Source organism: Dromiciops gliroides, chromosome 3 (assembly GCF_019393635.1).
Source record: "Dromiciops gliroides isolate mDroGli1 chromosome 3, mDroGli1.pri, whole genome shotgun sequence".
Lineage (NCBI taxonomy): Eukaryota > Metazoa > Chordata > Mammalia > Microbiotheria > Microbiotheriidae > Dromiciops > Dromiciops gliroides.
In genome coordinates, this window is record NC_057863.1 from 177,740,001 (window position 1) to 177,752,939 (window position 12,939).

A 12,939-nucleotide genomic window follows, 5' to 3' on the forward strand; every position below is an offset into this window, starting at 1 on the left:
ATTAAAACATCTGTTTTCAACATGAGTTAGAAAATTAGAATTAAAGTGCCAGCTTTTTTTTTTTTACTTCAGGTCTTCCTAGCCCAATCCCTATTCTAACCTTTTCCATACTAAAAATAGCCTGTCTAGTTGTGACAGTCTAGCTATTTCTAGGGCCTCAGTGTCTCTAAAGTGAGACCATTGGGCCAGGCCTTATAGAATTATAAGTACCCTGGTTTTAGTCTTCTGCAGACAGGGACCTGAGAGGGGAAGCCTGGTTGAAGTAGCCTTCTAGAAATGGATGATAGGAAGAGGGACTAGAAACTGGTCTAGGGGGTGGTGAAGCACTCAGCAAATAGCAATGGAGATAAGAAAATAACTGAAGGATTCAATGGATGTTGGGATTGACTGAAGAAGATTAATGAAAAGGGGAATAGGAGCTACAGGCTTAAAATATGTGGTCTTGGGTTTAATTTGGGTAATTATCAAGATAATATTTTAAGAAGAGAAAAGCTGAAATAAAGGTGTAAATGTAATAGTTTTCCTTAGCAGATCCTGCACAGATTCTCTAGATAGTGTTTTATTTTTAAAGAAGATAAACAAATGCTGGCAAGATCATTGCAGACAAATGGTAAGGTTTATTATATTTTTTGTTATTGATTATGTATTGTCTACTTTCACATTTTAATTCAGTTATTAGCTTGTTGGAGTTGAACTGTTTGGATTTCAACTTTTGTTTATTCAGCTCTTCTTTTGTCCCATTCCAGTTGTAATGGGACAAAAGAGAAAACAATCAAGATTTGAGTAATTGGGGTAGAATTATATCCCCTCCCTTTTAACCCAATAAAGAAGAAAGGCTTTTAAAAAATTGCAATGACTTCAACCAATCCCCTCCACCCACTTACAGAAGGTGTAAGCCAGACTTAACAGTTTTTCATTCATCCAAGAGATGATGTTGAATCTCAGCATGGATTAAGACTGTGAAGAGTTGAGCATGATCTGTAAAACTTTCATCCTAAATTACTCAGTTTTTCTCTTGTTCCTGAGTGAGCTCTTTAAATTAAGAAAATGAAATAACATTAAGTGTAATAAATCCCCAGAATGTTAGACTGAACATTCAAACATTAGGTATAAAAGTTTTATTCCAAAGCCAAACATAAAAATTTTTCCATTGTATGGGTTACTTAATCTTTTGCTTCCCTCAATTAGCTAGGAAAGTAGGGACTGTAATGTAAAACCAGGTACCTGTTAGCTTCTTAAAGAGCTCTATTTGAAGAATCAGGTTCTAAATGGAGTAGGCTTAATTGTATATGAAAGATGAAATCAGCAACTTTAACTATATCTAAGGAATTTTTTAAAACTACAATTTAGATGTAAAAATGATTGTGTGGAATTTTAAGGAAAACAGTGGCTCTTATTTAGAGACCCTCTGATATACTCTCATCATCCTTGTGTTAACTATTTGAACTATCATTCTTTAATAGTGCTAGGCTGTTAACTTAGTTCCCAAATCAATTCAGGTGGAATTCAGATTGAGGTAATAGCCTAATTATCTTAGCATTATAATGAACTTTTTGCTCTTGAAAGTATACATAGATCCAATTCAGTTCTGAGTGTTACATACACATATCAGGTCATCTTTGCCGCTCTGTACATACATATTTTGTGGTTTGTGTTTATATATTTTTGGAGTGGTAGTAGGTGAAAGGGAAAGTGTTGTCTTCCTGAATAGTGTGGTCTTTTTGGTTTTGTTAGTGTTAAATTTTGATTGAGGTGAGTTGTAACAGTTAAAATCTTGCTGTCTATAAGTTACACACTATTCACTACAGTATGTTAACTACTGAAAAAGACTACACCGTGTGTGTGTGTGTGTGTGTGTGTGTGTGTGTGTGAGAGAGAGAGTGTGAGTGAGAGAGAGCATATAGGAGGAGGGGAGGGGAAAGAAGCTTGTAGTACTTTCCCTATGTAAGATTTACCATGCCTGTCAGAATATGGCTAGATCAAAAAGATGTGGTTTATACCAATTACTTTCAGGTCCATACCATGTTAGATAAAATGATAAAAATTCAAAATGAGAACTTTTCAGGATATCTTATCATTAAGAAAGATATATACTTGAAATTATTAATATGTTCTTATGCTAAAATTAAATCATTCTATTAGAAAAATAAAAATTGGTCTATGTTTTTAATTTATAGATCATGATTAGAAGTATTTTCTTGTTTTTGGATCGTACTTATGTACTTCAGAATTCAATGCTTCCTTCTATATGGTAGGTATCTTTTTAAATTTCTATGGTGTAAGTAAATCTACTAAAAGTATAATTTTTTGAATTTTGTTTTCCCAGGTAGTTATTTTTGGTAATTTGTATATCTAGTCATTTGATTGTATCTTGATATAAAAACTTTTTGACCTCTATTAAAGCATAAGACAGTGTAGCATAGTGAGTAGGGGACTGGCCTTGGAGTCAAGAAAAACCTGGTTTCGAGTCCTGTCTCTGATGTGTAATAACTGTGTGACTGTGGGCAAGTCATTTAATGTTTCATTGCCCAAGGCAACACTGTTACAGATGAGTTGCCTATCTGCATTGGTGGAGGAAGTTTCCACACCAGGAGTTCCCTCTACCATTGAAATCACAGGTCCAGACTAAAGGTATAAAGAACTGTTCTTAAAATTCATATTTAATTTTAAAATGTATCCATTATCTATCTTCTCTGGAAACATGTATATCCTCTTCCAGGAACCAGAGGTCCAGAACAGGATTGGATTTACCTCAACAGGCTTTGGGGGAGAAATCCTTTATGCCAGTGACCACTTCTACTTACCCAGATCTACCCCATGGTGTGTAGACATTGAATAGCATGTGCCTCTGGCCTCCTTGAATAGAATACAGGTAGGACTGGCCAGAGCACAGTGAGTAGTCCAGGGGTGTGGTAAACGCATCATTTACACCACAGTTAACACCCTTTGTGACAGAATATATGGGCCTGTTGATTTCCTATGAGAAGACTGGGGAAAGGACCGACAAGGCACACGATGTTTTCAAAGCAATAGAAGTGCAGAGAAAATGGAGTAAAAAATTAGGCTGATGAATAAAAAGGCAGAACTGAGAAATATTAACATCTATTTAGTCAGTCAATGAAAATGTTATGAACATGTGGCTATAGTAAAATGACAATAGACCTAAGACAGTTGCAGCTTAAAAAGTAGAATACTAAAATCATGATGTTAGCAAAGTCATATCATAAGCTGAAAATTATTTATCTAAATCACAAAAGAAAAATACTAAAGGATGTAGAAAATCATTTTAATTGCTTTTTTTCAGAAATTAACATTCATCCAGTTAAGATGATGTTTTAAATACTACTATGTGTAACTTGAAAAAAAGATAAATAATATCCCTATTAATAGAGTATCTGTATTTCATCATAAAGATGGAGTAAAATGTCCTTAATGCCCTCGTGGAAGCAGACTATCTGTCTATGATAAAAGGGTTTCCAAGAATGATTTCAGGTTATACTTTTAAATCTGGAAAAAAATAAACCTTGAAATATAAACTAGAAACAAAAAATCATGAGTCTTAACTAGAGGAATATGAAAACCTTTGAAAATACAAGTAGTAATGATAGCACATTTATATAAGAATTTAAAGTTAAAACACACGTCTACAGCCTACTTTTGAGCCAGGTTCTGTTCCATAATATTATCCCTAATTTACAGATGAGACAGTAAATTCAGAGAAGTTAATTGCCAATGGTCATACATTTATTAAATGACAAACCCAGGACTAGAATCTATGCCTTCCTGCCTCCCAGTGTGTTGTTCTTTCTTTTATTTGAAGCCACGATGTTCTTTTAAGAATACATACACACTCACACACTGAGACTTTGAGAGTAAAGAAGACAGATTTAAAATCACCTGAATTGTGTAATTGTTTTTAATAAAGGAGGACCACGTTTAAGGGACAAGGGTAGAAAGCTTAATCAGTGCAAGTGCAGTCCATAGTTGCTTGAATTCTTTTATATCTTAGGGAAAGTACATTACAAATTGGCTCTGAATTGTTCCACATGGTCACATCATGATATCTTACCCATTATAGCAGACCTGTTCTGAAAGGACAAAGCTCTAAATGAAAATGTTTAGTTAAAGATGTCATATAACCACAGGAACCATATCTGTGTCTTACTGATAAAAGCTTTAAGGGTCTGCTGTGCTCAGTCCTGGAGACACAAATACAAAAATGAAATGATCCCTATCGTCAAGAAGCTTGCATTCATTTGGGAGGACGGCAGGGTATAACATGTCAATGGGTAAACACAGACTTTCTACAAAATAAAGAGTAGTAGGTGGCTGTAACAACTAGGAGAATCAGGAAAGGCTTCTTGAAGGAGGTCGCAGTTGAACTGAAGCTTGAAGGGAGCCAGCGATTCTAAAATGAAAAGGGAGAGAGTTTCAGATATGAAACAGCCTGCAGAGAGGCTGTGGGAGATTGGGGGGATATGGCACAAAGGGTTGACAAACGGAATGTTGTATATGGAGAAGAGCATTGGGTCCCTTTGGAACCTAGAACTTGTATTCCTGACCAGAGCATGCATGGGAGAAATAATGTATAATCAGCCTGCAAAGATAGGCCAGGGCCAAATTGTAAAGGACTTAGCCAACTAGAGAGTTTGTGTTTTAAGCATCATGAAGAAACTGTTTGAGTGGGATAGTAACGTGGTTAGACCTACACAGTAGGAATATTAGTTTGGCAGTCATGAGGAGGAGGCATTGGGGAGAGGAGAGACTGAAGGGAGTGAGCCTCTTAGAGAAGTTGTAATAAGAACCTGACCTAGGGTGGAGGTTTTCATACTAGTGGACAGACAGTGTGAATAGCAAAGAATGGGAGTATTCTTTTCCTCTCCAGTCTCCGAGATAAATCCCACAGTTAACACTTTTTAAGGGTAAATAGACAATCAGTCTTATTCTAGCAAATTTGTCATGAATTGTTCCTTAAATCCACATTTCTGTGCTTCATTTTGTAATCCAATAAAAGTAAGGAATTCCAGGCTATTGCCATAGTATTCAGCACTCTCATGTATTTGTGAATACCAGCTTAGTTTACTTCATACTGTATTTAAACATTTTACAGTTTATCTGTAAAGCAAGGGTTCTTAACTTTTTTTGTGTCCCATGGACCCCTTCTTTTAAAATTCTAAATTTTAAGAAAAGGTTAGTGAAAATAAGAATGTAATATTTTTCCTTTCCAAATAAGAAAAATAATTTCTTGTGAAATCTTTGAACCCCTTCTCAGAATAATGTTTTTTACAGTTCTAAATTTTAAGAAAAGGTTAGTGAAAATAAGGATGTAATATATTTCCTATCCAAATTTCTGGTGCCCTTGAAATCTCTTCATAGATTGTAAGTTAAGAACCCCTACTATAAGGCGTTATACCATAACCCTGTATATGATAGCCTGCTTGGATCTACTAGGCCACCTAACATAGTAACACTGTCCAGAACCTTAGCTCATAAGACCCTCTTGACTTTGCTTCACTGTGTGTGTGTGTGTGTGTGTGTGTGTGTGTGTGTGTGTGTGTGTGTGTGTGTGTGTTTTATAGACAGAATCACATAAATATATGTAACTTAAAATATATCCACATAAGATATAAGCCTTGGAATGAGATTTCTAGATTTGTCTCATTAGTAATGTTGCTGTGCATGTGTTTATAAGTAACTTTATTCTGCCCTTATGAAGTTCAGTGCTTCCACCAACTATGAAGACATATACCCCAGATTGGAAACAGGGTTATTTCTATACTGGGGTGGTTGACCAGGGCCTATCAAATTAGTAGAACAGATCTGGGCCTAGGACATCAGCATTCCAACAATCCTTTGCCCTTCTGCATCACAGTTCAGATATATTGATCAGTCTCTGGCCTGATACCCTGCCAAACCCTAGTTCCTAGACCTATACCCTAAATCTTCTTCCATCTCTTGTATACTTCTAACTCTAGTTCCTACTCGTCTTTATTTTTACCACATCTGGGATATTTTGTGTAACTGGATACAAATCTAATTGAATAAATTTTAAAATGGGAGAAAGAATATGAAAAAATCAGAGTACTAACAAATTATCTTCGCCAGTATATGATTAGATAGCTTTCTAACTTGCCAGATCTACCTCATTTCCCTGAGCAGTCTCATGTGGCCTGATCTAACACCTTATGGCATCAGTATTCCTTATCAAGGATGCCCCCCACATCCCCTGAAGTCTTCTACTGTGTTCTTCAGCAATTCCAACACTGACTTTATTAAGTCATTATATATATATATATATATATATATATACACACACACACACACACACACACACACACACACACACACACACATAAGTCTGCACCATTATGTACAGAATCCTCCTGCACCACAGAGTTTAAACAGGACTTCCTCCTTGCCCTCATGGAGCTTACCTCATGGGTGAGGTTATGTGTGAGCATTTGTTCTTTCTGCATTATGGTTAAATAAGAAAAGTGTAAGACAAGGATGTGTGACAAGGGAGGGTAGAGGGTCACATGGAGGAAATCATATTTGAGCTAAACTTAAAAGGATAGGCAATAATTCAAAAGGCAGATTTACAAGGATTTTGTAGGGGAACTAGGGGGACATTCTGGACCAGAATATCAATTTAGTGAGCTGCATAAATGTCCCTTTGTTAGAAAGGTTCTTCTCTCCAGCTTCCAGTTCCCTGGAGTGCATAATCAAGGATTCATCTTCCTCCTCCCTGCCCCTTACCTTTCCCCACATAAAGCCAGTCCGAAAGCTGCCTCAGCATTGTGCAAGTCTGATCCTGTGTCCATAAACCTGTGTTGAGAGGTAATGAAAATTGTATTTTCTTCTCTTTACCATAAAAATACCCCAAACTTAGCTATAGAATAAAGAGAGCCTCATTTCTTTGAACCATTCATGTAGAACAGGTTGTCAAACTACAAATCATAGAGAGGCAGTGTGGAGTAATAGATACTAAGCTGAAGTTAGAGTCAAGTACTTGGGTTCACGTCCTACTTTTGATACACACTGGCTGTGTGACCCTGTGTAGTCCCTGAATCTCTCAGTGCACTAGGAATCTCTCTCTCAGCCTACAAGTGGTAGAAGAGGGTTTCCTCATTGGGACTTTGCTATACCAGTGACTTCACAGATCCAATTCAGAACACACATAAAGTAAGGACTACACTACTGAAATTGGAGCATCTTGGTCATTTTAATACTACTTGAACTCCACAGAGCTTTATTTGATAAATATTTATTATATGCTACCTTATGTTAACTTTTATAACAAGGTTAAAAAACTGTAATGAAGAAAAAAAATGATTATCCTAAAGCAGGAAATTCAAATAAATTAGTAGCACCAACAGTAAAGGACAATTAAGTGAGTTTGTGATTGGGTTTATAAAGATGTATATTTTACACTAGCCTCCTAATTTAAATCTGGATGTATTCATTCACTTATTTTTTAACAGAATTTAGAGTCAGAGTACTCTGCTACTTATTTCTTATGTGATCTCAAGTAAATCACTTCACCTTTCTGGGCTGGTACTTTTAGATTGCTGTATGGTACATTTTCTAACAATAATCTGTAAAAATGGTTATTTTCTGGGAACACTTTAGAGTCTCTCATATATCTTCACTAAAGAAGCAAGAGAGTCTCAAGGTCAAGAATTAGCTTTGGAAAAAATGACTGGGTATTTGAAAAATCCCTGTACTTCATTTATTATTTGTTAAAATTAAAATTTTGAAGACAGGATTTTAATGGGGATGCTAGACTAATAAAACTAACACATCGGTATTTTATGTTAATTTCAGATGATTATATGAGTTTCAAAATATTTGCAGATACATGGCTTACATACATTCCTGACCAAGAACATTTTTTCAGAAATAATAATATATTGCACATAGAACCAATATATTAATAATATTGAAGAAACAAACTTTTATTTATTGTGTTTCTTCTTCAAGACTTATTTTTAAGGTCAAAAGAATTGATTTTACACACAGTAACACCTCCTTTAGCTTTATTGGGGAATGAAGTATTCATAATTCTAAAATCACTGAAACTTATTTGTTTTAATCATCGTGAAAATATTTATAAAATATTCCCTGCTTTGTTAAGCAGTATACTAAATATAATTTAATTTTCCTTGATTGATTGGAGGTATTTATTAAGAACTGTCTCTTTTTTAGGGGGTGGTGTTTCATTCTTCTTGGCTAGACCAGCTGATATTGCTCACTGCTCTCAGTAGGAATGATTTTTATGTATTTTCCCCCCTCCCCTGCCACCCTCCATTACTTCTGATCTAGAGTAGCTCTGAAGAAGCTCTGTGGGTTGCCATAGTCAACAAGATGACCAGTTTTCTTTTGTTAATAATCTAACTTGTACACAAAAAACTTAAGCAGTCAGCTTTGTTTGGCCTGAGGAGAGTGCATGGGCTATATGTATGATGGCTTAATGTAACAGTCATTCCCTTGAAGCTTCTCTCCACCTCGAATCAAACCTTCCTTTATAATAAAACAAAACTAATAGATCCCATGAACTGTCTACCACATTTTACATACATAAGCTCCCCCTCTCTTCTGCAAGGAGAAAGCTGGGTTTCATTATCCAGGATCAGTATTGGTATGACAGTTCTTTTCCTTAATGCTCGGTCACATCCACCTCTTTTCCAGTTTGTGGCTGTCTTCTAGATGGTTGAGTTTTCCAGAAGTTGGCCAGATAAATAAGGCATTTCTATATGTGACTTAAGGGTGGGGGGAAATAACTTTGCTTGTATCATCCAAATGAAAAAATATGAAACCATGGATATAATCATCTTTTTACAGATAAGTTTAAATTACTTTTACATTCTGCAGGTATTGCCTGTCAGAACTAAGAAACTTATCATGTACCTGATTTTGCTTTTTTAAAGTATAAAAGAAAATACAAAGTGTAAGGTTAGGCTTTTTATATGAGTTTTCATTGAAATAGGACAGAGTAAAACAATCTCTGAGAGGTAAAAAGAAAGTTACAGCTCTTACACTTATGAGTCATAAAATTTAAACATATTTTCAGTAGTTGTTAACAATTGTTCTGCTTCTGTAGTGTTTTAAAATAATGCAAACTTTCTTGCTGTGCATGAGGAATATTTGCGTGGCTCAAAAACTCTCTGACATTGTAAGGTGATTTTGCTTATGGAAGACATTTTTTATGTCTTTGTATTTTTTTATCTTTTATGTCGTTTATTTTGCTTATGGAAGAGTATCAGAACCAGGCTCAAAAATTATCTGCATGAACAACTGTTTATGGGAATAGCATTTCACTAGATTTGAAGTATGGTAAAATCATTAACGAGAACTCCTTAGCTAAATTCAACAATTTAGCATTTCTAATGTGAAAATATTAATTCTATTTAACTGAAGAAAAGTATAGGATGATATTCTTTAAGATAATAAATTTGTGATTCTAGAAATATATGTGTTAAATATATATTAAAATATTTTAGTGTACAGCTATCTCAGAAAGTAAATATTCAGATATAAGCAAGGTTTTTATAGTAAAAAATTAAATGAAAGTAAATTGTTCTGAAGTAATATCTTCTCCTGGTGATGGGATTTACAGCTAGAAGGGCCCTTAGAGATCATCTGATCCAGTCTCCTCATTTTAAAGATGAGGAAGCTGTGGCTCAGGGATATAGTAAATGATATTTCCAAAGTCACATAGGCAGCAGAAGAAAGTGCTTCAAACAGAAGTCTCCAGATTCCATATCCTTCACTGGTCTTGTTAGGATGATGATGGTGGTCAAATTCAGTGAATAACATTTGAATTGGCTTTACACACGAACAAAATAGCATGAGGTTTTGTTTGTATGTGTGTATTTGCAGACCTAGTAACAAACTGTATCTGTTTTCCAAGAGCCAGCCTAGCTATGTATGCAAAGGCTTATCACCGGAAGGTTGGCTACCAGGTGGTGATTTTTCTTTTTGGCCACAGCAATCCATGAAATGGACAAAAAACACAGTGCAACCCTCAGTTTCTGTGCAGTGTCCTTTCACTTCTATAGTGGCAGGAAGTGGGGCAGAGGGCACTAAAATTCACAGTCTAAGAGCATCTACAAAGATTCAGTGTTGGTACTCTTAATGTATGATCTTTGTCCAGCAATCAAATTGTCACACTACTGGAGGAACTGAACCAGATTCTTATTGGCATTTGCTATGAATGAAACCCGAAGAACTAAAGATGTTACTGCTAAATGGAAGGACAGATCAGAAGTTCTCTTCAAGGAAGTAAATAAAAGAATTATTCTCATCATGCACCCAAAAACCCCAAATACCTTGTACCTGTATCTCAGTATTTTATTAAGAAGAAAGTTGGAAGGCCCTGGATGGCAAGTACTTTAATGACATAAAAATGAAAAACATTTCATAGAAATGCAGTAGCTATGAACATAGTCACTTCAGAACCAGCAGTGTTCGTCAAAGTCAATATCACTGTAGAAGAAAAGGATTTAAGATAAGAAGAAAACACTCTATATCATTAGAGAAACTCCAGTTTTCTTATGTAAACTGTCAACTGGAACTCTTTCACCAACTGGGGGAGGGGTATGATTTAGCCAGTAAACAGTTACCATAATTCCAGTGTTGAAAAGAGCCCAGAAATTACTTGGGTCAACAAACGCCATTTCTTTGACAAATGGAAAGATGTGGCTGCCAAAGGTATTACCTGCTTATTAGCTCTTACAAGACCATATTTTAACTGAGGATGAAGAAAGGCAAGAAGTGATACCACTTCATGAAACACTGAAAAACAATTGAGTAGAAAAGGTTTTAAAGATCTTGGTATTAGATCTGGCTATATCAGATCATTCCTAGGGCATTTATAGATAAAATCAGAAAGTTAAGCAAATTGAGAACTCAACAGATAAGAGGTTTTTTTTTAATATATTCTCATCAGCCACAATAGTAGGACCACAGTATTTGGATAATATATAGTGAACAAGAAAGCTAGTAGGAGCTGGCAAGGAAGAAGGGTTAGACCTGACCAGATATATACAAGAGAAATCTTTAGGTGACACAAATGAAGTATTGTGAGACTGATTTTTTTTTTTTCAAGAAAACTTAGAAAGAATCACAGAGGCTGCTTTTAGGGAGAATATTGAGAAAACATACTGAACTTCCTTACCTTGAGAAATCTTTGTGAGATTTCTTTGTGAAAGTATGAGAGGAATAAGCAGAATTAAATGTAAAACAATTAAATATATATTAACCTAAGATGTTTTCTAGTATCATGGAAGATGTCCTTTGAAGGACTCCCTGTTAATAGCAAGATTCTCCAAATTTTCCTGTTCACATGACATTGTACAGAGTGCAGCAAGCCTTGGAATGCAAATTTTCCTTTGGTTGATTTAGTTCAATAAATTAAGTACCTGCTTTGTGCAAAGATCTGCAGTAGGGAAAAGAAATCAGGTTGTTGTCTTGGTGGATAAATTGATGAAAAATTAACATTGCCCGTATCTTGATATGCTGCTGATTGGGCCGGCCGCTGCTTAAATTTGTTGATCTTAACCAAGCAATACAAATGGACAGATAGTGGAGAGTAGAATTGTTTGAGGAAACTGCATTGGATTAGACTTGAGAAACTATAGTGCTTTCAGTAATCTAAAATTGCTAAATGCCACAAAAGGCTAAATTTTTAAAACTTGTGTTCTCCCAGATTCTATATGGCTAATGGAACACCATATGCATGGGAGAATCAAAATTACAATTAATACAAAAGGCAGTGGAAATGGATGGTGGGCAAAGATCATTGGATTTCCAGCTTATGAAAGACCTGAAAGATTATCAAGCCCAACTCCTTCATCTTGAAGATGACGAAACAGGTGTTAAGATCACACAGAGGTAGTGAGGAGTAGAGCTGGAATTTAAATAGGGTCTTCTGACTCCAAATCCAGTGGCACAGTCTGTTGTACCACACTGCCACTTCTAGGCTTCAGCATGTTATTGATAAATTGCATGTGATAAGCAATGTAAAAGACAGATGGAAAGCTCAGTATTTTGATACCTTCGGGCTATTAGAAAGAATGAGGAAAAAGGCCTCCAACATGTTGAGTAGGTCTTCTGTGGAAGATTTATGGAAAGACATGGATAAGAATCACAGGATGAGAAGGCATTGGAAGGGTTGCAATCTGCATTGGTGGAGGGAGTACCCACACTGATGAAATCATGGCTCCATCACAGTAAGTATACATATATATATAGATACATAAGCAATGGACTTTAGCATATAAGTGATTACAGGATATTTTCAATTACTGGTATGTGTCATATGAGGATGAAAGTCTTGACCAAGAGAGGCAGAAAGAAATCAGATTGAGAAAAGTTTTGTGGGAAATAGCAAGAAGCAGAAGTAGAAAAAGAAGACTGACAAAGCAAAGGAAATAATGGGAGTGGAGAAAGGTAGTAAAGCAAGAACAAAGGGTATTGGATTCATAGCCAGTCACCCCGAAAAAATAGTTTGAAGCCCTGAGTTTTAAGTGAACTGTATTTATGATGCAGATTTACATTTAAATGGTAGTTAAATATTTGCAAATCTTATACCAGAAGTGGGGCTTTATGACCTGACTTTGGAAAATATGACCTGCTATGTTCCATCAAAGTAACAACCTTGTTTCTATTCTATTAATAAGTACTCAAGTTATGTATAAGATATTGTGCTGGGTGGGTGCTTACAAAGACAAAAATGAAAGAATCCCTGCCCTCAAGGTGCTTACAATTTAAGGGGGTTGAAGAGGGGAGGAAACATGAACACAGATAATACAAAATAAATTTGAAGGGAAAGGAATACACCAAACAATTAGAAATCAGGAAATGATTTTTATAAGGTAGCCTGTGAGCTGAGCCTGAGATGAGGGAGAACATTCTAGGCACAGCGGACATAGAGGTAGG

At 35.6% G+C, this 12,939-nt stretch overlaps 1 protein-coding gene across 2 annotated transcripts in view; it reads left to right on the plus strand.

The window, feature by feature from the left end:
- Window positions 1-12,939, plus strand: part of CUL4A (cullin 4A) — a 75,920-nt gene that overhangs the window by 21,753 nt on the left and 41,228 nt on the right. For both annotated transcript variants that reach the window (XM_043991762.1, XM_043991763.1), the window contains exons 4-5: window positions 541-610; window positions 2,178-2,251. In XM_043991762.1, the coding sequence (XP_043847697.1) occupies window positions 541-610; window positions 2,178-2,251 (144 nt within the window). The remainder of the gene's footprint in view (window positions 1-540; window positions 611-2,177; window positions 2,252-12,939) is intronic.